Here is a 25,474-nt window from a genome sequence, read left to right as displayed (position 1 = left end):
GCGCCCAACAATTTATGCTTAACGCGTCAATCGATGCTAGCTGCTGCTGCTTACATTGTTATTACTAAAATTGTTCGGGGTGTTTTGTTTTTTGCCATGTCGACTTAACGCACTAAATTGCACACGGGAAAACATACTTCCTGTTACCTACCTTACGAAACTGACTTTTGTTAAGTCGGTTAAAAAAAACCCGCGCTTAAAAGTGTATATGTATAACTTCGGTCATATCCTGTAGTTCAAAAATTACTTGATAGGTTAGCCCGATACCATCAACAACTGCATCACTTTCCACCAGGTGAGATTGCAGTCAAGGGATAGCTAATAAAATTATATATACTTGGAAGTAGTTTTTTTTTGACAGAAAACTATCCTATCCCAGCCTATGTTTCCTAGACCCATACAAATATCAGACCCTACAGAATAGTTTCTAATCTCCACATTTCACCGTAGATACCTTAGTACCATATTTCATCAAAATCTGTTAGCCATTTTAAAATTAAGAAATAATTACATAATTGTTTTGTAAATCTATGCAATCGGCGCTATCATTATGCAACATTCCGTCGAGCATTGCTCTGTTGTTTCGTGATCGATGGACAAACTAACAAACACCTTAACATTGATAATATTATTAATAAGGATAGTGTAAGTTATTAAGTTGTTCTAATGAATAAAAGAAATAACAAAATAAGTAATTTTATTATCAAATAAATAGTAACGTCAATTTCTTAAAAATTAGTATAAGAGTAATAAGATTCATTATCTGTACACAAAATTGTACAACGCCTTAAAATTAAAACTTAATAAAAGCATTCATTTCAATAATACGGAAAATGTCAATGAGTTAGGGACAAAAGTCTGTTTTATTAGTAAAAAGTTGGATATAGTATATCTATCTCACGAAGACCTTTTACCGAAGGTTATTTTTGTTTGAAAACATGCAATTATTCTCGTTTTTGATTGCTTGGTTTTCATGTTTTTATACCACCAAAAAGGCTAAACAGGGTTCGCGAAATAGAAATACTATACTTTGTTATTACGGCTGTTGTTCTATTAATTATTATAGCATTAATCAATATATTATTAATTCATAGATCAGCAGTAAATGAAGTATTTAATCTTAAGTCTGGCACGCTATTTCTTCGAGGTATTTTCTTCAATTCCTTAAACGTTATTAAGCCTGTAGCATTTACGTCTAATCTTGAATGGTATTTGGACGGATCAGTTGTGGGTAAATAAGGATATTCGGTTAGGTAAGTCTGTGCGTTTCTAATTTTGTTATCTTTAGCGAATTCGTGCAACTGTGATTCTGCCATTTCATAAGAATTTAAGTTACTGTCTGTTAAATTTTCCATAGATTTGAAAGTTTCAAGAACAGCTTTTTTATGGGGTATACCTCTTAAACTTCCTTGACGACTAAGTCTTCCTTCCATGACGTCTTCAAACAAATCGTCTACGTTAAACTTTTCCGATATCTTAACCAATTTTCTCTCTTCTTTCTGTTCTTGCAGTTGATTCCAGGCCTTTGCAATTTCAGATGATGGCATGGAATGTGATTTTTTAATATTGCTCTTTTTACTGCGTTTGTATTCTTCAAGAGATTCAATGGAGTTATTATTTTCAAAATTGAACAGCCCATATTTCTTTAACCTCTTTTCTCCTCGAAGTTCTTCTAGCGACTGGAAGAATTCTTTGGCTTTCGAAAATCGATTCTTATAATCTAGGTGAGCAGTTTCTCTTTTTGAAGAGGATTCTTTTATTTCTTGATCATCTTCTATAATTTCTAAGTCTATATCTGAAAGGCTTAGATACTTTCCTTCTTTATCTTCAGTAGAAAGTGCTTTGTTATTCAAAGAACCAATTAAGTTAATACATTTGTCGTTAGAAATTCTTATACCATCTTGTGATAAAGTTTTCGTTGTTGAGTCAGGGTTTTCCAATTGTGATGTCGTTATTAATGTTGAGTGTATCGCTGGAGTCGCAGTAGTTGAACTTTTGATTGTGCTTGTCGTCCCTGTAAATATAATATAATAAGTTAAGTTAATTTTTAATAATAAAATTTATTGCATAATATTTCATGTCTGCGTGATTAACTTGTTACCTTGTGGAGAGATCGGAACTTGATTATTCGAAGACCCTGCAGACTTTACATTTTGAATCATTTTACTTTGACTTGTTTTGTTATTTGAGGTTTTAGATACATCTTCATAAAGTGATATGAAGTTTTTTACAGACACTTTAGGTAGCTCTTCATATGATTTATGTTTATCTAAATCTTCATGCATGAGTTTAATAGTTTTCTTATTGAATATATCCATTTCTGATTTACTAATGGATTTTAATTTACTTGTTGAAGATTGAAATTGTGAATCGTATTGTTTGCTAAAACCTTTTATTGTTTTTTTAACATAATCATTTGAATTTTCAGTATTACTGTTCTTAGAAAATAGAGTATCGTCAAAACTTTTGTTATTTGCACTTTGAATCAACCTAGCTCTTTTTTCTTTTAAAGACGTAGGACTTTCCTGAAGTTGATTACTGCAGTTAAGGTTTCTTTCAGAACCTTTGCTATTTTTATCAACTTCATCTTTTGAATCTCTATTTAATCGATCTGAAGATAAGCGTGTTTCAGCGCTTTGATGCGGAATATTATGCATTGATTTACTCTTCATTTGTGGACATGGTGATTCTTCTGTTTGAGATATATTATGAAACAAGGATATTCGACTCGATACTAATCCACTTTCATAGTTTACATCGCTTGTATCTTTTCCTGATTCTTTTTCATCGTCATTTGACGCTAAAAACGTGTCGATCTTATTCAAAATATGTTTTCTAGATGTGCCAAAAAATCTCTTAGGACTTGTTTCAAATGCCTGGAAAACTTTTTCGGATACTTCTTGCTTAGATTCTACGTTGGAATTCGAAATATGTTTAGTCCCTTCAGAAATATTGTCATCAGCAAATTTAGTGCTACTTTCTCTAAGATTTTTGGCGAATAACCTCCCTATTGTTGATTCAATTTTAACACTAGATTTTTTTCTTTCAAAACAAGTATTTAAGCTGTATTTATTCGATCCAATAGGTTTATCATCGGATATATTTAGGTTTTTCATATTTTCAATATAACCTTTCGACTTGCGGAAATCTGAAGTTTCGGTATTCGATTTCGTATATGTTTCATAATCTTCGTGACCCGACTTCAAAATGTGCTGAACAATTTTTTTGCCTTTTCTTTTTGCTATAGAATCATTGCGCCTTAAATATTTCGATGTAAATCTTCTTTTGTTTTGAAATAATATAATTTCTTCAGATTTTTCTTCAATTTGCCTTATTTTATCGTCCCAATACTTTTTCTTTTCTAAAACTATATTAGAATATATTCGATCACCAAATTGAATTTCGTCATTGTTATTCTGTTCTTGGTAATGTTCATTACTTTTGACATGAAGGCTTGGACTTACTGATAAGGATTCAGTGGCCTGAACCTCAGAAATCTTTCCTTCAAATTTTTTCGCATGTCTTTTCACATCTGAGAGTACATCAGACGCCGAATCGACATGAATATCGTTTCCTTGTAGGGCATAATCAATCCCTAAATTTTGTAATCTATTGTCTTGCGTAGTAGTTGCAGAATTATTTTCAGAATTTGTGTCATCATCATATATATCGTTTAGTTCGGAAAATGTAGCTGCCACTGATTCACTATCAGTATTATTTCCATACATGTCCTTCATGTCAGAAGTTATAATTTTTTCGTTTTCTTCAATTATCGGCGTGAACTCCGGGCGCCTGAGATCATGTTTGTATAATCTATAATCTTCCTCATTATACGCAATGTCTTTTAATTCACTATCACATTGCCAAATTTCCCTTTCAGCTGGACCCATTTTCGACATATCTCCTGATAAAGGAGACTTTCGTTTGTTAAATGATTCGTTTATTAATTCATTGATATTGTTTTCTGATAAACAATTATTGTCATCTATACTGACGTAAGCTGAATCCCATGTATCTTTCTTCGGTGACATTTCCCGACTTGTTTGAGATTGGTTGGGCGTTGTAGGCGTAGGGCTGCCTCTTGATATTATAATGATATCCTGAGTCAAATTTGAATCCAAACTGCTAAAATTATCATCGTTTTGATCTTTTATTTCTCCATCAGTATGTTTTGTTGAAAAACCTATTCCACAATGAAGACTCGTTGATTTATTCCCTTCACTCGTTTTTTTTTTTTTTTCTTTGCATGATCCTCTATCGGTATTTGTTTTTGTAGATGAAACAAAATTGACTGGAACAAGAGAAACTGGCGCCCCGATAATGAAGTCAGGCCTTTCTTGGTATGTGCCGCCTATTTCTGTTTCATGTTTCAAAAAAGGGTTTGTAAAACTGTTGCAAGCACTTTCATCGGTTGATAACGCTTGTTCTGGGTCGATGTATACTGAATCAGTTCGATTTGTTACCTCTCCCGAAATTATTTTATAAACAGGTGTTTTCGGTCTTTCTAAATCATTACCATCTATAAACGGATTTATGTTTAGATTTTTCATTTCAACTTGTCTATCGACATATAATTGCTCCGTGATATTTTCTGTTTCTTCATTCTGTGAATTATGAGTTTCGAATTCCTTGGGTATGATGGATTTTACTAATTTGTCAACTGCATAACTCTGATTGTAAATATCGTCAACAAATGGATTGATTGATGATTGAACCGTGTCTACAGACATACTATCATCTTCAAAACGATCTACTTTTAATGTATTGTAGTTCTCTAAACTGTCCATATGACTATGTATGTTCGTATCTGAAGTTTCGATTGATTTCTCTTTGACGAATGTTTTTGGCATTTTAGTTAAAAGAGCGACGGAAATATTCTCTGGAACAATGACCCTATTTTTGTTCTTTAACAAGGTGTGACTCTTCAATTGACTATCGTAGATTGTTGAATTTAGAATATCTGGAATATTTTGTTTTTCTGGCGAGTCTTTATTATATCTGGCATTCGTTTTAAACAAAACTTTCTTATGTTTACGGTTTTGAAAAATTTTACAAATACGGCACAAAGTTACTACTTTTTTTGCTAAATGATAAAATTTACTCGATTCAGATTTACTTTTGACTTCAGTATTATGACGTTTTAATATGTATTCGGTGTTTTTGTTTGGAACATTAACATTTTCAGTCTGCATCAAATATCGTGCCTCTTCGTCACTTATCTTTTCAAATGTGCCATTTTCATTGAGCAGCATTTTTTCCGTAACGAAATCTACGATCCTCAATACTACTTTTCTGTCTGTTTTGACATCAACAATATCGATTTCTTCTCCATCTTCTAAGCAAAAACTATCTCCTTCCAAATCACCAACTATATTGTTTGAGGCCTTTACCTTAAATGGTGAACCTACGACATTTTGTCCCCTACTTGTAATAGAAATTTCATATTTTCCTTCTAAGCTTGCAACGTAACCCACTTTAGCATGATCTTCTTTTATTTCGATGTCTATATCGATGTCATACTTCGTTTTTGGTATATAAAAAGTTTTGTTAATATCATTACTTCCGTATGATCGTAGATAGGTGGTACCTTGAGTAATTGGGAGAACATTTTCAGTATACGATGTTTTTGATTGCAGCCCCAAGAGATTTTGTCTTATTAGTTGGGCTTTACCGAGTATAGGCGGCAGTACTGCAATGCCATAAGTGTCTTTAGGTCCGTGTATCAAAATATTGATTTCTCCTGGATCCAAGGATTGTTGGGCAGTTGGGTATATTTTGAAGTATACTTTGTGATTGAGTTGCGTTGCTACGAGTCCCGACCCTCTAGCTATGTAATCGAGAGTGAAGTGTGAAACTTCTTCGGTTTCCTTTTGAATTGGTGAATTGATTGATTTTGGTGGTGGTGTCAGTTTTGATAGACATAACCGGATGTTTTCTAAATAATTTATAAACTTCCATTCTTGGTGTCTACTCAAAGAGTCATTTGATTCGAGTTCTCGGCGGGAAAATACCTGTAAATTAAAAATGAGTTCATTTCGTATTTTTAAAATAAAATTAGTTTTATTATTTGTGCACGTGTAAGTTAAATAAAATAAATAATGCTGTTTAGGGGAAGGCATAATATGTTTCAAAGTGAACATGAAAGTCTTTTATAAAGAAAAGAAAAACAAAGTTTAAAATGAATCTAAAACACTAGTTCCTGATATTTTTATTGTTTAGACCTGTGCGTCGTTAGGAAGAACGTTACAGGCGGATAATGGTGATGACGATTCTTACCGGATCTACACCAAGATAATTATCGGCGATTGATTGCGCGTGCTTCAGTGACAGTCTTGTAGGCGGATGACCAGCGCAAGCTCCCGGTAATGCTGCATCTAGTACACCGCAGAGTATCCAGCCATGCCGCCATACTACTTCCAGCTTGTCCACTCGTACTGGTCCAGCGTCCCCCAGCCATTGCAGCACGTTTTGCTTCTGTTCTTCGTTCGAAAATACCACTGAAATAAGCGAATCCACCATTAGACAAATCAGCTCGTTCAAGTTGTTACCTATATACTTCTTGGTATCTTGGGCTATTGCTATGGATTGCTAAGTATTAAAAATACTTACGTCGAAATAATGTTTTAGATGGTTCAGTCAGAAAAAGTCCAATTTTGAAGGTTCCTTCAAAATTTGACTCTTTTTTAGTATTTACCGGAAGATGTGTGCCTCATGGTGTTGTGTTTAAGGCAGCCTTCAGGAAACTCTGCCGTGTGTTTTGTTTTAATTGCTAATACCAAAATGTCTGAAGACAGAAGACTGAAGACAGACTGAAGTCGTAATGACTTATAATAGTGCTGAGACGTGGGCACTGACAGCGAGGCTACATCGCCAACTTCCGAGATCTTAAGAGTGGAGTGTTTGGCAAGAGTGTTTTTTATTTTTGCTTAGAATTAATATTGAGGGATAAGGTCCGGAGTTAAATTAAATAATTCACCAAAGAATCAAAATATTCGACATGGCTCTCAAATCAAATGTTTAAATGACAGTGGGCTGGTCCCGTTTGTCGTCGCACCGATGCAAGGTCCCCATATAGAGACGCCTTGGCGTACGAAGTATAGGCGCCCACCAACTAGTTAAACCGACTTTTGGAAAGTGGCTCGCGTCAACTGCATGAGAAAAGACAGAAATAGAAAAAGTTAGTTGTATTAATTAGGGTCATGATGAATAGTTGGTTAATCATGATGAGAATGACGTGACGACTTTTGATATCAGGAGAAAATCCGAATCTAAAATCGCGTATCATGATAGTTTCATTGAATAAGTGTAGCGGATGTCAGATTACAAATAAAAGGCATTGTAAATTACGTCACGCTGTAAGATTTAATTAATCATTATTCATTTGTGACATAAAAACAGTCGGGAGCAGCTCTGATCACTCATATATACCTACTAGTGGTCCCTCGCGACGTCGTCCGCGTAAAAGTCAACCTTAAAAGATAGCCTGTACCAGGCTTTTTTAGAACTTATAAAGGGAGAAACTTTTTTATGCGTGATTTTATCGAAACTTTAACCGTTTACGCAGCGCACGTGGCGTAAGCTAAGTGGCCGATTTTGAAACATTCTTCATTGGTCCTATGCTCCTTTTATTCTTAGCGTGATGGTATATACTCTATAGCCTTCCTCGATAGATCAGCTATCCAACACTGAAAGAGTTTATCAAATCAGACTCGTACCTGAATAAATCAGCCGTTTAGTTGCAGTATAGGTAAATAACCTAGATACCGACTGCAGCGCCATCTTTCGGGCTGATTTGTGAATCTAAACCATCCAGGATGCCACCCAAACGCATACAAAAAAAATCATTCAAATCGGTCCAGCTGTTTAGGAGGAGTTCAGTGACATACACACGCACAGAAGAATTATATATATAAAGATTTTACGGTTTATCTAATTTGAAATAAACATGTACTTAGTTTTAAATGCAATCTGGTTTTAAATGTACTTAAATAGCTTGAACACGATCTTCTCTTGCCTCAGAAGAGAGTGACAAGGCACGATGCACTGTATTGTGTAGCAGGCCCACCACTTGCGATACCTCTTGTGAGACCTCTGTAGGTACGAAAGTGGTTGTTTATATGCGATAGTTACTTACAATATCTTATAGCTGAGTCGATGTACCTACTTGAACAGCATGAACAATAAGCTCTGCTGGCCCCAAAAGAGACGGAGAATCGTCCCGGATGTGATGAATCGCAGTGCTGTTAGTCACACGTCTACGACTTGCGAAACCTCTTGTGAGAGCTCTTGCGAGACTCTTGTGTTTACGTGGGTACTAAAGAGGTTTTCAATGCGAGAAAGTAACTTACAAGATCTGACAGCTGAGTCGATGTACTTTAGTAGCTTGAACAAGAAGCTCTGCTGTCCCCAGAAGAGAGTGAGGATTGTCGCGGGCGCGATGTAACGCAGTGTTGTTAGTAGGACGTCCAGCGCGGTTGACCACATGCCGCGCTCAGGCTCGAACTCCGGGTACTCGGGGATAGGGAATAATCCTGGAAAGAAAATCATACTGTCAGTGAAAACAGATAGTAGGCAAGAAAAGGCATGCTCAGCGTTGAACTCTGGGGTAGAGCGACATGTGTAGAGTTATGCGCGAGATGGCAAGGAGCTTTAAAATGCTAAATACGAAAATCAATACTACTGTGTTTGGCTTAACAATTCTTTAAACTACACAAATTTGACAGGTCCTTTTCACTTTGGTCTGCTGGGAGGATAGTTAGGTAGCGACCTACCGTCAAAGACGTGCCAAAAAGCGATTTAGCGTTCCAGTACGTTGCCGATTAGAAACTGATTAGGGGATTAATTTAACTGCCATCAGTGGCGTGCACAGGGTTTTTGACCAGGGTATGCATAAAGAAGGAAAATGGCATAAAATGGAAAAATCCTTCCCCTTTACGAGTAAAACAAAATGTTTAGGGTATGCAGTGCTTTTGTGCATGTATGAAGTGCACGCCACTGACTGCCATTCCCCTAACATGTTAGCTCGCTACCACCCAGGCCTACATCAACGCCTACTACCAAGCTTGAAGTGGATAAAAGAAACAAGACCTTCCAATTGAATTAAGAGATATTTAGTTTCGGAAATAGGTCTGACCACTAGGTGAGATTGCAGTCAAGAGCTAACTTGCAGAGGAATAAAAAAAGTATACGTACATAGCTACAGAATGATAATTGGCAACAGTTATAATATCATTTTGAGCCTTGGGTAGTTTCGTATTACTCTTGAATAACTGTTTTAATTTTTACAATGACATTTGCAAAAGTTCATTACTATTGTTTATCGATTAATATAAATACTTATATATCGATAAAAGATTGATCCTAAGCTTTCAATAAAGCTGTAATTGGTAATTCTTGTAGACTTAAATTTATTTGAAAAATTTAATCTGGGTAGTTGTAGCTTCGATATACCTAGAACGCAAAACATTTTAAAAATATACATTTGTCTCGCATGGTGGATCTTTATAATTTAAATATAGAACATAATAATAACATGTCTAAAAAATTTTAGCTTTTTTAACTTTTTTTTTTACATTTTTATTCATTTTACAATGCTTTTTTTACTTTAGGTACCAACTTGTTTTCCGTCTTATATCATTTGTTTTATTATTATCATCGGCTTCATCGCTTCAAGTGCCTTACATATTTTATCTAAAAAACAGACGTGCTGTGTTTATACTAACCAATACTTCTCGCGTTGCCCCACACATTTTCCATATATTGCCTTGACAACTCTTCAATGCTATCGGACATTTTTCGTTAGGTTGTTAATTTTGTGTAGATAATTATAGGTTATGATGTCGAAATTTCCATATTAGCTAGAACTAGGGGCTTATAACTGTTTAAACAATTTAATCGCATTTATCAGTTAAGTGGGTTAATATAGGTATTATAGTGGCAGACGAAGTTTGTTTAGAAATACATTATATCTATGATAAAAAAGCAAAATATGTGGCCTATAAGTCGTAGGTAGGTAAGTAATCTATGAACCTTATCAAATAAGATACCTGTGTAATGAAATGAATTTAATCAAAAGCGGTGCATTTAATTTAAACGTACGTACGTGGTAATAAACGCATGTGCTTATATTTATTCCCGATAATTTTTCTCGTTAAAAAGAATTATCAAATCTATAACTTAGAAATGGAAATTGGTAGTTTTCAGGACAGTGGTGACACCATCGGCCTATAATTTGCACTAGCTTTTATCCGCAGTTTCGCGTGGTACCTAATTGAAAAAAAAACCATTGTTAGCAGTGATAGCATGGGCAGGAGACAATTATATCCCCGGGGAAAGAATAAAAAAAATAACTTCTCCCATAGCTTTATCAACTCTCAGAGCACTGGCGCACCAGTAGAAATAATGTCCAAATAATAAACAGGAGTAAACTTCTCCTATTTCATGTTCCCGTGATTTAGCAGCTGGACACGTTAATTATATGCCCTGTTGAGGGATAAAATTGGGTGATATAATTTTTGTTTGTTTTTCCTTGCTAAAAGCACTGACTCCACAAGCGATCAGCTAGATTTTTATCATAGAGTTAGTTGAAAGGACGGAGATAAACTTAGGCTATTGGTATCCCAGAAAAACAATCGGTTCCCACGGGATTTGTAAAAACCGAAATAAACTCAGTTAACTACAGTTTAAATTTCTTACCTATAAAAAAAATCATACAAGAAAAATAGAAAGTAGCGCAACTCACAGATATTTGAGTCACCTTATCTGATGACAATCGACGCAATCACAGAACAGATATCCGAGTCTTGAAAAAGTACACGTGATTTTAAAAAGAACGCACAAAAACTTGCTATGCGAGTAAACGCTACGTCCGAGTGAGATAGTCCGAGAGAAACACTACAGTGTCCAATTTCATTAAGTACAACGTAAACATACTAATCTTATCTCACGGCTTCGAGTGTATAAATGCAACGAGGTATAGTGATATAAATATCTACAAGTTCGAAAATATACTTTAATCTGTATACGAAAAAAATCTATTTGGAATGACAAATATTGGTGCACTTTTGCCATTATATTATGTGTACAGCGTACTTAATATAATGTTGAGTAGACAAAGATGAAAAGATAATGAAACATTTTTAATGAATCAGTAAATTAAACCGAGATTATGTAGCGATTGTAAATGAATCAGCGGCAGATCAAATATTTCATCACTAGCTTCTGCCCGCGACTTCGTCTGCGTGGACTTCAGAATTGGGTCTTAAGCTCGACAATTTTCAATCCTATTTAAGAAATCCCTCGGAATTCCTACTAAAGAAATCGGGATAAAAGGTAGCCTATGTTCTTTTCAATGTCAAACACGCATGCCAAATTTTATCAAAATCTGTTCAGCCGTTTTTGCGTGATTGAGTAACAAACATCCTCACTTTCACATTTATAATATTAGTAGGATCATCATCCTCATAATTCACTGACTTCAGCAGTCCACTACTCAACTAGAGGCATCTTCCATAATGGGTAACCAACAATCACCATGCTGGGCAGACGGGTTGGTGATTCAGTAGATGGTAGCAGTTCCACAGAGGACGCTGCTGCCCGTTTTCCGTTCTATTTCCTTAGTCGCCTCCTACGATAACCGCGGGCTAATAGTTAGATGTTTAGGGCCTGGGAACCCCAGTTTTATAGTCCTTACAATCCATATGATTCGTTGGTATCAACATATTAAGCGATCGACGTCCACTGAGGAAATAGGTCTTTGGTAGAGTCCTAAATACCACAGAATTGTGCTTAGTGGATCCAGCGGCTCTCTACGACTCGTTTTACGTCGTTTGTCCACTCAGTTATATCAAGCTCGTATTGGGACCCAGCCATTCATTACTTATGCCAGCTATACACCCCGAAATTGCCACTTCAGCTATGCGACTCGTTGAACTAAGTCGGTTCTTTTACGGATCTTTTCATTCGATGCCGTACAGAGTCTCCGAGCGGAGCTCTCACCATTGCTCGGAGAGTGTTGAGTTGCTCTGAGCCTTATCACCTACTTGTAAACAAACTAGCCTCTGTCATACTAAAGTACGGTAAGGTCTCTTCTTTGGATTCTGGAGAACTCAGACCATTTTGCGGAAAGGATGCTTCTTACGCTTTTTCGGGTTCTTGTTAACTGACTGAAATCTGTTGCCTATTTGTGTGTCTGTCCGTATATTTTTGTCATCTTAGCGATCTAACGATTGGCGTTGAACAATTTGAATTTTGTTTCTTTACGTTTATCATCTTCGTGATTAGCCTATTGACATCCCATTGCCGGGTGTGAAGACCCAGCATGCTCCCCCAAGGCGGTCAATTATTATATAATATACATCCTAACTATAATACTTGACTGACCCTGTCAATGTCCTTGAACGTTAGTATCATGTATGTATTATGTGACGGCCGATTAGCGCAGCGGGCAACGATCCTGCTTTCTGAGTCAAGGCTGTGGGTTCGATTTCCACAGCTGGAAATATGTTTGTGTGATCATGAATGTTTTTCAGTGTCTGGGTGTTTATTTGTATTTTAAAATTATTTATGTATATTATTCATAAAAATATTCATCAGTTATCTTAGTACCCATAACACAAGCTACACTTACTTTGGGGTTAGATGGCGATGGGTTTATTGTGGAAGTATAAGTATATAAGTATATGTTACAACAATATGTATATGGTAAGGACCAGAAGGAGGAATTAAAAAAAAAAACTTTTATTAGACTGATGTGTGGGAGAGGGAGAAGCTGTACCCGATGGTTACTCTTAAACCATTGTCTATCAACAGAGCAACACTGCGCTGGCCATGCAAGGAAGGTCTCCTGCATAATGCCGGCCTGTGTCCTTCAACTTGAGACGAAGGTTTTAAGCCTCATGTATAATGTAAAAATGCGGAAGCGGTGATAGCCCAGTGGGTAGGACTTCGACTTCACTTTTGAGGGCCGAGTTCGAATCCCCGCACCTCTAACTTTTCAAAGCTATGTGCGTTTTTAGCAATTAAAATATCACTTGCTTCACCTGCATGCATGAGAGTTCTCCATAATGTTCTCAAAGGTGTGTGGAGTCCACCAATCCGCACTGGGCCAGTGTGGTGGGCTGCGGCCTTAACCCCTTACCATAGTGGGAGGAGAGTGGAGACCCGTGCCCTGTGCTGGGTCGGGTTGATATGGTGGCAGTGGCGTGCACTGGGTTTCTTACCAGGGTATGCATACAGCAGGAAAATTGCATAAAACGGCTAAAATCTTCCTCTTGTGCCAGTTATATATAAATTTTAGGGTAGGCAATGCTTTTCTGCATGTATGAAGTGCACGCCACTCTATGGTGGTGGTATAATGTAACTACACCCACGCCTCTCAGACCTTAAGAGCAATGCTACTTGGCGGCAGACATTCCCCGGACGAGCTTTCTCACTACTACAAAAATAGTGTTGTAGGTCTCACTTAAAAAGAGCGTTTATTGTCGACGCGTGTAGTGGTAATTTATGCAATGACACGCAAAAGACAGTAGGTACCTACGTACGGCCGCGGTTTGCTTTGTCTAGTAAACACTCCTTTGTGTACAAATTGTTGAAATTAATCAGTATTGCCCGTGTATTTGCAATTTTAGATTATCTGCGATGACTGATGGGTGTCAGATAAAGAACGTTACAATATTTCAAGTATCATAGTCGTACCTACGGTAAACATAATTTTATCTACCTCCTTTTATTTATATCAACAACAGTAATTGTTTAATTTTATAAATTTAAAATGCGTATAAAAACCTTACTTTTGAAAAAGTAGATCGAAACTGCAACGTTTTCTACTAGATAACGCTACAGTCGCTATAAGACTTATGGGAAAGGCATATACTAATTACGGCATCGACGGCAGGAGAGCCGTAGCTTAATTGGAGAAAGCGCTCAGGCCGCGATTGCCAGAGAGTCGCAGGATCAAATCCGGTGTCGGTTTCGAAATTTTTATATGCATTTTAAATTTATAAAATTGATAAGTCCTCCAAGTGTAAGAGTAAGTAAAACACTAATAAAAAAAATAAAAAGAATATAAAAAATGTAATTGTTCATATTTTTAAGATTTGCTTACCCATTGCTCAAGCCTAAGGCTCTGAGCGTGAATCTAAGTAGCCTATAATATATAAAAATAAACTCCTTGAAAAATGGCCTGTCTAAAACAAAAATATTTCGAAGCCACGAGGTAGTTCCAGAGATTAGCGCGTTCAAACTAACAAACAAAAAACATACAGCTTTATTATTAGAGTAGATTAGTATAGTCTGCGAAATGAACAGAAGATCTGTTGATCTGTGATCTCTCTTTGATGAGAATTATGATCTATCTATTTGATATGAATCTAGTAATGCATAAGTTTTAAACACGTAAAATTCAAAATTTCTTATTGCCAAAGTAGCTTAGAAGAAATCGGCTCTGACCTGTAAGTATCTTACTCGCTTCTTCTTAGAACATGCCTTCCCAACCGATATTAGAGACACTGCAAATCGACAGATTTTACGTTTCAAATTATGCATTAACAGGCAAACTTCAAATATTAGATGTTTTTTTTTAAATACCATAAATAATAATATACTACGACAATACACACATCGCCATCTAGCCCCAAAGTAAGCGTAGCTTGTGTTAAGTAAGATAGCTGATGAATATTTTTATGAATATAATACATATAGATACTTATAATATACAGATAAACACCCAGACACTGAAAAACATTTATGTTCGTCACTCAATCACTTTTCAGTTGTGGGAATCGAACCCACGGCCTTGGACTCGGAAAGCAGGGTAGCTGCCCACTGTGCCAATCGGCTTTCGAATAACTATAGTAAAGATAATTTTGGCACTTCATTGATTATAAATATGGTTAACATGCGTAGGTTATGCTATACAGAAACATTAATCGCTTTATTACATCAATTAAGAGTCGATAAACATTGATTGCAATTTACAAGAAATCTGATAAGTTTATAAACGTTTAATACTACTACGTAAGTGAAGCAACTAAATCTTCTGACCATTGGTAGAGCGCCTACTTACAGACCGACTTCAGTGTTTAACTGAGAAAATTAAAGTAAAAATTCGATGTGAACCGTACATTTCCGGGCCAAAAAATATCTATCTAGATAAGTAAGTTTAAATACATTTCACAAGACAAAGTAAGTTTTATTTACGTTAACACTGATAAGTGTTAGAAACCTACTCTTAGACTTGTTTATGAAGATTTGATCTATCAACAATACTAAAAAATTAATGGACCCTATCATAAAATTAAGAGTATAAAGAAACCGTATACACGGCTAATATTAAAGCCACTAAAACCATTCCACTTTAGTCGTGTTTCTCGAACAGGCAGACCATTTATTCATTCCATTTAGCAGTTGACAGTAATTAATTTACCTCTAATGTTCTAAACGTTTATGATGAAATGGCCAAAATAGGAAAATTTTGAGCTAAAGCTAGCAAGATTCCGCGGGTGTGTACTGGGACATGTGAGGACGTTTTTTAAACACAATGCACTGCATCCAATGTCTGAATGATGATTCGGTATGTTCTTAATTCTATGGAGTTTGTTTAAATCTAGAGATTGTGAGAAGAGTTTATAATGTCAGTAGGGTGAGAACCTTTTGTACCTACCTATAATCACACAGCATCTTAATCTTAATGTCGGGATCTTGGCGCAAATACGACTGGGATTCAAACGAAAATTCAGTGCCAAAACACAATTATGAGAATTTCCGAAACTATATGATTCTTGTCTGATAAAACTTAGAAGAATTAAAATTCTCACTGTAGGTTCTTCTTGCTATTGTTATATTTGTTATTCTTTGCTATCGAAGAGCTACTTTAATGCTTACTACCTAGTTAGTTGGTTATTATCATTGCATACTTTAGTTTTAATAGAATGCCGGAAGGATTTAAGTATCTCTATAATCATCAAAAAAAGAAAACAAAATTCATTTATTTCAAGCAGGCATAACTTTTGAAACTTCAAGTCAGTCTGTTTGTAGTGACTCTACCACCGGTCCCACTGAGAAGAGACGGAAAGAAACTCAGCAGATTGCTCTTTTCGAACATCATTTTAAAGTTTAACAATCTTTAGAACTTTTCTGTTTTGTGAGAGATGAGAGCGGAGTGGCCTGCTTCCAAGCAGCCTTGTCGTTAAGGAATTCATCAATCGTGTAGTAACCACGATTTGTTAAATGTATTGTTTACACTTAGGTAAAGGTTGATCTAATATTACCTTTCGGTATCATGTTATAAAAGCATAATACCCATCCCCACAAAGGATTTCTGAACTTTTCTCAGACGATATGCAGATATCACTAATTTATGTCCGTTTCTAGTTAGTCGACTGTTTATATCGACTATTTGTTTATAATCATCAATCTCCACCCATTACCGACAAACTACAAGACGGGTCTGCTTTTGAGAACATTATGGAAAACTCACGATTATTTCCTTCATCGTTACAGCAGGTAATATTTAAGAAGAGTTAGAGGTGCGTGTTGGGATTCGAACTCGGCCCCTCCCGAATTGAGACTGAAGTCCTAAATCTGCTGAGTTTCTTGTCGGCTCTTTTCGGTATACTCTGCCTTGCGAACAGGTAGAGTCACTACAATTAGACTGACTTGACATTTCAAAAGTGCTTATATTATTAGATTATTATTTAACACTTTATTTGTACACCACTATGAGTTAGGAAAAAAAAAACCAATATCAATACAAAGACAGAAGTAGAATACAAAAGGCGGCCTTATCGCTTAGTAGCGATCTCTGCCAGGTAACCTTTGGATTAGGACAAGATGAGCGAGAGCGGACAGGTGGTGTAAAATTACCAATAGAAAGAAATAAAATTTAAAATTTATTGAATGAATGATTTTTTATGACCATGACTGCATTCTTTGTCGAATGTTATGGAGTTTATCTACGGTCTAAGTGAGTATCTTATTGGCTTCTTAGAACATACATTTCGAATCGATATTAGAGACTGCAAATCTTAAGATTTCACGTTTCAAATAGTGCATGAACATGCGAATTTTTTTTTTTTTTAAATAATATTAACAATAGTAAAAATAATTTTGGCACTTCATTGACAACATGTGTTGGTTATGCTATACAGAAACATGGTAGACTCACTCCAAACAAACTGACTTGAGGTTTCAAAAGTGTTTACGTCACAGGCTTACGTACATGAGCGAAATAAATTTTAATTTTTTTTAGAAAGATAACAACTCTGAAATTTTACTAACACTGCCTCAGAATTTATATTTCCACTAAAGTAATGAAAGTCGAAGAAACGTGGTGGATTTTTTTATTTCACAACAAATTAGTCCATGACTGCATTCTTTGTGGAATGTGATGGAGTGTTCCTACAGGATAAGTTTTTATAAACCCATGCCCCAATCTATTTCTACGCGGCATTGTACCGGAACAGTAAATCGCTTGGCAGCATGCCTTTGTCGGTAGGTTAGAACTAGCCACGACCGAAGCCACCTGACCAGACCGGAAAAACGAAAAAATAACCGAATTGCACCATCTGGGTATCGAACCTGGACCCTCGCGCAAGACCGCAACACTCACCACTGTGTCAGGGAGGTCGTCTAAGCTGTACTTAAATAACTTCTATGGTGTTTATTGATGTATAAAGACAGTTTGAATCTCAACGTGACATATCCTTTGCCTTGGCTAGTCACATACAAGGTCATGTGATATATTACTATGATATCAGATTACCGCCTCATGGAGTATCTAATATAGACCTTATGGCTATATAAATAACGTTATTGTTTTACGTAATAACTCGAGATTATAAAGAAAAAAGAACGAGATAATGTCGAAGATGAGTGATCATCTGATCTGATATAAGTACCTGAATACATTCATGTACCTACGTAAATACTTGACAGTGTAGCACGTCATTTTTATATCGAAATTAATATGCTTCAGAAGCATTTCTATTCATCTTATTTTTTTTTTTTATTCCACTACAAGTTAGCCCTTGACCGTAATTTCAACTGATAGTAAGATCTTAGCGGGCTAACTTGTAAGCCCCATGGGCATGTATATGAGTTAGGCTCCTCGTGTACATGCCCATGTAAACATTTCCTGATGATAAACATCAGGAATATGTGTATGTTCCAACATATACCTACCTTCATCAGTGAAATTTCTAAAACATAATTATAAGTAGTCCTTTAAAAAATTATATTGTGTTTTTTTATACTAGATTCTTAATTCCAGCGGTTTTAGTCAGTGGAAATATTTATTTCCACTGACTAAAACTAAAATTATTTATAATTGTATTTAGTACGCTTTCGATAACTGAGACTTTATAGCATAATAAATATCAATGTAACAATAATAATAATATTTTCATTTATCTTAACTTTGTAACCCACGAAGCAAAAACGATGTGTGTGTCTATCTAGACATGAGAATTAGTCAAAGATGGTCGCCACAAAATGGCGGATAACATATTTTTTTATAATTCTTTAAAAATGTGTATCAAATGAAAGAGCTTGACTAGAAGAATAATGTACACCATATTGAAAATCGAGAGTTTATTAATTTTATTAATATTTTTTTCTACAAGCCCTGTGACGAATAATATCACTATCATAGGGAACTGAATTATGTAGGTGCTTACCTAGAATATTCGATCGTACCTAAACAAAGTTTTGTGTTTTGCTTATCTCAAAGATAGCACCGTTTACATTACGCCTCTAGGTCGCTGTTAAGAAGACTTAAATAGATGGCTAGCGATTATTTAGGACAGCCTGAACAAATAACATTCGGCAAAAAACAAAGGTGTTGGTAATGTATTAATGTTTTTGTTGGTACGTTAAATGCTCTTATTTAAATACATACACGATCTATTCTTATAGCCTTGTGGGTAATCCTACAAAATACATAGACAGTCGGTTGGCGCAGTGGGCAGCGACCCTGCTTTCTGAGTCCAATGCCGTGGGTTCGATTCCACAACTAGAAAGGGTTTGTGTGATGAACATGGATGTTCTTCAGTGTCTGGGTGTTTATCTGTATATTATAAGTATTTATGTTTATTATATTCTTATATACAAAAATATTCATCAGCTATCTTAGTTTCTATAACACAAGCTTCGCTTACTTTGGGGCTAGATGGCGATGTGTGTAGTATCTTAGTATATTTAACTAGGGAACCGAATTCGATTACCAGCACACACGTCTAACTTCTCAGAGTTAATTACTTAAAACGCACAAGACTCCGAACTTGATTTAACGGTGAAGGAAATCAGCGTGAGAAAACTTACTTGCCTTAAGAGCTGTTCATAATATTCTCAGAGGCGTGTGAAGTCTTTCAATCTGTAATAAGCTTTCGTAGTGAACTACGGCCTAAACCTAGTCTCGTTTAGAGAAGAGATCCGTGCCTTATAGTGTTAATCATTAGATTATGATAGGGAAATTTGGAACAAGTTTATTAAAACACAGCCGATAAAAAGTAACACTTAAGCTGGATTTCAAGAAAAGAAAATGGTTGACCCTAACTTATTGTAATGACTTGACATAATTGACATGTATATGTGTGTGCAAATGAATTATAGTTTCATTGTCACCTTGATCCCATTTGAATATAAATGTAAACACAGGTGGTGCGTGTTTATATATAAAAAAAAACTTTCTCTAAACGTATCGATTCCAGGAATTCGTTGAGAAACAAAAGTTTTTCAATAACATGAATACTGCGATACCCATTCGGATATAGTAGGTTGACCCTTCCAAGTTTTGACGACCTCTCGGGCGCAACTGTGAACGCTGTGAATTCAATTAGGAGATCCTGGGTTCTATCCCCGGCAGGGGCCATTTGGGAATTTATAATTTCAGAATTTTCTCTGGTCTGTGGCTTTGGCTGTGGCTAGTTACCACCCTACCGGCAAAGAAGTGCCGCTAAGCGAATTAGTGTTCCGGTGCGATGTCGCGTAGAAACCGATTAGAGGTATGACTGCCACACTTTCTGACAGGTTAGCCCGCTACCATCTTAGCCTGCATCATCACATACCACCAGGTGAGATTGCAGTCAAGGGCTAACTTGTAGTGACATAAAATAAAAAGTACCTAACCCCTTCCTAACTTGTCTTTCATATGGTACAAAAATATTTAATACATTTCTAAGTTAGAAGGGGGCTTTTAACTACTTCCTAGGTACATTTTTACCGCACCGTGTTCTTTAAAGTTTTGTTAAAGAACCATTTTACGGGGAAATTTATTTTAAAACTTGTATTTATAAAATTACAGCGACAGATAAGATCGTATTTTGATTAACGTATTAAGAGTCTTTAGATAAATATAAATTGTTAAAGAATCCAGTAGTCACCTTATAATGTAAATATTGATTTTTTTCAAATTCTCTTAGAAGATTTGAATATTAAAATACCTTGTAATTTATAGTTTGTACATATAGTTGCTATGCTACTACATATATCGCGTGTCTGTTTAATTTTACTGAATGTAGATATTGTGATTGTGTGCATATGTTTGAATGTGTTGTTTCTGTTAATAAATACTAAAAAATCTTCATAACATGGATATTTTGTATAAAAAAAAAATCATGGTCATAAACAATAATACAGTAAAAGTGCAGGTTTATTTCGCTATACAATGCGCGATTATTTGAATATTTGTTATTCAAATTGTGCGACGCACGTTTCTCTTATTTAGCGATGTAAATAACATTTTATAGTTACGTGTTTTCTTAAGTTCGATGCATATAATTTACATTTATAAAATACGAATTTTATACCGAAAATGTACCATTATTTATTTGAAAACTTTTATTCATAACAATAAAAAGAAACAGTTCCTATTTTTTTTCGTATTTGCGATTTCACTTTTATGATGGCGATGATTATTTAATTGTGTTTTTAAGTTTCTATGATTAAAGTTACAAAATACATTATTTATTAGATAATTGTAATATATTTAATCATTGGTAACGTAATAATAATGTGCCGGTTTTATATTAAGGTAGGTAAGTTATTTTGTTCGAGTATTTATTTATCATAATTAAATATAGTTTCAATTTTAATTTTACTTTAATCAACATAAATTTAAAACGTTTTCTCTTGAATAATTATTATTTTTTTAAGGTTTCATTATTTATCTTTACGTGTAGTACACACGTTTGTACACGGAAACCAATAAATCTTTGTAACCAGCTAAAGAAAAATTAGGCTATAGAAATAACCGTTTTACAAACAACGTCTGCAATTTTAGTACACTTTACAATGATTTTTTGTTTTTAATTTCACTTTTATCACATATAACGATTGTTAAAACGCTAACGCTAACGCTTCTCAAACAATTTGCCACATTATTTACACTATGAAACCTAGTTAATTTTAATAGAAAATGCTTTTCTTTACAATTATTTGTATTCAGTCACACATCACGCACTTAGGTGGATGGATTACTTACTGATAGCAATGCCGAGATTGTTATCATCGTTTTATATAACACGATGAAGAATGTCGCATATATCTCAAATGTTAAGATAGCAAATGAAGTTTTATAGTTTCTCTTTCCCTTTTATTCCTTGGATTTTCCTTTGAATTAATAACGTACAATTACAAGAACTTTGTCTCTACAATTGTACGATGGAAAGTTAACATTTCTCAATGTGTTTTTTTAATTTTTCCCATTTATAAGATCTTTTTTGCGAATAATTGTACGGTTTTTTTGTCGTTTTTTTCGAGGTCGCTTTTAGTTTTTTTTAATTGATAAACGATAACAGATAAAAACTTGTTGATGTGAAGGTGCCAATATTGTTGGCTGCATTTTCGAGCTAAACAGATCCTTATCGTAAAAAATGTGCAAGCCCTTCAAAAGTTAAGATGGTTAATGAAATTTTATCGTTTTCCCCTTTTCTTCTTGTTATTATTACCACTGTTTATTTTTACACTATATCAAGTTAAGAATACAAACAAGAAAAAGAGAAACATGAAGAAAGAACTACCACTGCTATTTCTTCTGTTTTCCTTCGAATTAATATTGTTTTAAGACTGTTAGACTGGCGGAGATCGCTACTTATCGATACGGCCGTTCGTATCCCACTTCTTTATTTTTTTTGTTTTTATATCCGTATCTTGTTGTGTCAGTCAAAAGAAAATAAAGTCAGGTAAATTATAAAACAGCCAAAGCGTGCGTAAAATAAAACAACCGTATGACCAGCGTCCATTTTTATGCATACGTCGCGTCGTGCGTGACGAATTGATCTCTGTCGTCACGTTCGGTCTAGATTTATGTTCTGCACAAATCAACTTCGTCGCATAGTTTTTTTTTGTAAAGTATAGCATTGATATAAAGGCTATTATCGCTTGACAAAGTTTACTAGATTATTTATTTAGACCGTCTATCTCTATTTGTTTCTGAGATGATTGATTTTTCTCTGTATGCATGATATGTTTTATACCGCCCGTGTAGTGATAGATTGCGTTTGATTTAATGTGTAGATACCGTCTTCATTTTGTATGTAGGTATGTTAACACTTTTTGGATAGAAGCAGGCGTTACTTTGCGGAATTCCATGGTATGCTATGAAAATTACCTAAGCTTAAATTCTTCAATCTTTTTACCCCACACGAAACAGATCTTTTGGAAGTACGCTCTACGCTCGTTACGGTCTGACACTGGAGCATCCTCAGATGTTGACTTTACAATGAACTGAACATAACACAAAGCTGAGAGTGAGCAGATTACAAAAAACACATCACAATTCATTTATTTCAAGTAGTTTTAAAACGTCACTCTATAATGCAGACAAAGCTCCATTTTCTCTTTCAAGACTGATTAGTGCAAATATCGTTTTGAAAAGAATAATAAAAGCATACATTCAAAAGAATATCTCTTTTTATTTGTTATTTATTTATTTATTTCGACACCTTTTTGTTCTTTATTTGCAAAACATACTTCACACATATAAGTTAAAACTGGGGTGGGTTTTCTGTAGTAAAAGGCAACGCATACATGCCCCACTCCGAGAGCTGTCATCATGGCTGACATAATGTGGTTACGAAACAAAACATTTTCAACACAAATGTGGTCAAGTGGAAATTAGAATGACACGGCTGACCCAAAAACAGAGAAAACCTTGTAAACAGGTGAGAGCAATTTACTGCTTTATTGTGATAAGAACGCATACTTGGGGCATAGCAGTTTTAAGACTATTTTGTCTTGAAAATTTATTGGTGTGATAAGTAATAATAGAAAATGAGAATCACTTATTCTATAGTAAACCCATACCCCGATTTATAGACATCATCGTACCAGAACGCTACACACGTCTTTGTTTCTAGGGTTGTCACTAGCCGAAACCACCATACCAGACTAGACACAATTATAAGTCCAAAATGGGGATTAAAGTCGAGACCTCCAAAGCGGCCTCCATAGCGCCCTCATGTCACAGTGTTATGTCAGTCGTAACCAATATATTTATTATTTCATAGTAAAACCCTCTCTCAAATGACCAGATTGTTCCTGCTCAGCTCCAAAGCTACCCTTTATACTGTCTCCTGAACAAATTAATGTGATAGTATATTAAAGATGTACTGATGTTTTTTTCTCTAGGATGAAAATTGGTGGACGAATTTTAAAGACAAATAGAAGACACACCTACCCCAGAGAGATAATGTTGACTAATTTAATAGTATACCTCTATCTATTTAAAGGGTGTTCTTAAGAAAATTAGAAAGTGTTGAGCCAAGCCAAAACAAACGGTGCTATATTTGTTATTTCGTTTGCTTGCTCGTTTTACTTATTGTTGCTTAGATCAACATCCCAAAAGTGTCGTAAAGTATCGATGTATCGGTCAAGAGGCTGTGGTGGAACCCCGCGTGTAATTTATTCGGGAGTGTTCGTGGCCGCTCGCGTTCGTTCGGCTGTCGGGATTCGCCAGTGTGTTCGTGACTCTAACGTAAATGGGACGCGCGCACGCATCTCGATAACTCGCGCTCCACGCCGTTAAATTGAGTTTGTAACAAAATTTAATTTTAAAATTAACCAACAACCATTTATAACACTAAATCATAAAATGTGGATTTGATTACTACCGAACCCCCCTTTTTGCTTGTAGTTTTACCATCATTTTTAAACTGCGACATAATTGTCTGAACTTATGTCTGCATTTGACTACACTGCAGTAACAAAGATCTACAGTGCTATGTACACTAAACCCATTTTCATGGAATGCAACCATTTTCGACGACATTCCAAATGGGTACTTTTAGAAAATGAAAAGACATTTCCTCTTCTTAATTTCTGTTTGAATTATTTATGTTTTTGGCCTGAGAGGCTTCGCTGTGGTTATTAACCGTACAACCATCAAAGCCATTCTGCGAAACGATTTAGAGATTTATATACGATGCTGCGTAGAAAACCACCTGTTTAGCCCACTACCATGTTATTTTTTTCTGGTTATATATCGCTAAAAATAGCCCTTTCACCTTGGCTCCCTATCTCCGGGGTGTGTCCTTTTCGATTAGCGACCATATTGAGTTCTTAAGTATAAGCATCTCGCCCAATCTCAAATTTGGGAAATGCATGCACACTAAAGCTTTAAATAAACTAATAAAATAAAAAATAAAAATAAAAATAGCCTTTCATTCCACAACGTCATTTCATACATACTAATAAACATTTTAATACTTTTAAATTTAATAAAAATTAATATATTGATTCGTTAGGTTAGGTATGGTTTTACAATAATATTGAGTTAAAATTGTGTACTTAAATTATGAATTAATTATGTCACGCGTTTTGGATTGCCTTTTGGCAAAGGCCTCCTCTAGTTCTCGCCACTGCTTCCTATCGTACGCTACTCTGCGCCAGTTTGGTCCCAAGGTCTGTTTAACGTCGTCTTGCCACCTCCTATATGGTCGGCCTCTATTTCTCTTTCCATCTCGTAGGTACCAGTTGGTGACGACTTTGCTCTATTTTTCCTGTTTATCTTTTTGTGAATGTCCTGCCCATCTCCATTTTTTTACATTCGCTGAATAGGTACTTACAATAGAAATAAGTCAATAACCTAATAAATATATATATAAGAGAAAGTGTGTGGGTATGTTCCGTATAGGCTCCGAAACGGCTGGACCGTATTCAATGAAACTTTCAGGGAATCTCCGGATTGACCTGGCGAGTAATACTGTAAAGTTTGGTGACGATCGGAGAACTCCTATTTTTGAACTGATGATGATATTCTATTGTTGGGTGTACTGATGTAGATAATGATCTTCACCCGCTCGAGAAGAGAATAGAAGGGAATGAATACGGAGAGAAATAAATGATTTAACGATGTAAGTTTATTGTTTAAATAAAATAATGCAAAATCTAGCCCGGCGAAGCGGGCTGGGTACGCTAGTGAATATATAAAAGAAGCTATTTCCATTTAAAACTTACTGTCAGAAGTGATGTTTTAATG

The 25,474-nt window shown here is 35.3% G+C and overlaps 1 protein-coding gene across 4 annotated transcripts in view; it reads right to left on the bottom strand.

Moving 5' to 3' along the window:
• Positions 1 to 680: 680 nt before the first annotated feature.
• Positions 681 to 25,474, bottom strand: part of LOC120626724 — a 50,377-nt gene continuing 25,583 nt past the window's right edge. For 2 of the 4 annotated variants that reach the window (XM_039894380.1, XM_039894382.1), the window contains exons 2-5: positions 8,349 to 8,531; positions 6,277 to 6,497; positions 2,102 to 6,011; positions 681 to 2,014 (exon numbers count right to left, since the gene is read on the bottom strand). In XM_039894380.1, coding sequence (XP_039750314.1) covers positions 1,089 to 2,014; positions 2,102 to 6,011; positions 6,277 to 6,497; positions 8,349 to 8,484 — 5,193 coding nt within the window. In that variant the 5' untranslated portion in view covers positions 8,485 to 8,531 and the 3' untranslated portion in view covers positions 681 to 1,088. Of the gene's footprint in view, positions 2,015 to 2,101; positions 6,012 to 6,276; positions 6,498 to 8,348; positions 8,532 to 9,722; positions 9,864 to 10,741; positions 11,230 to 21,426; positions 21,468 to 25,474 lie in introns of those variants that run through there. The other 2 variants (XM_039894379.1, XM_039894381.1) reach the window with 2 other exon arrangements.

The sequence above is a fragment of the Pararge aegeria genome, chromosome 10 (genome assembly GCF_905163445.1).
Source record: "Pararge aegeria chromosome 10, ilParAegt1.1, whole genome shotgun sequence".
NCBI classification, from domain to species: domain Eukaryota; kingdom Metazoa; phylum Arthropoda; class Insecta; order Lepidoptera; family Nymphalidae; genus Pararge; species Pararge aegeria.
The sequence above is the reverse complement of the archived record's forward strand: the minus strand, read 5'-3'. Positions and strand labels throughout refer to the sequence as shown.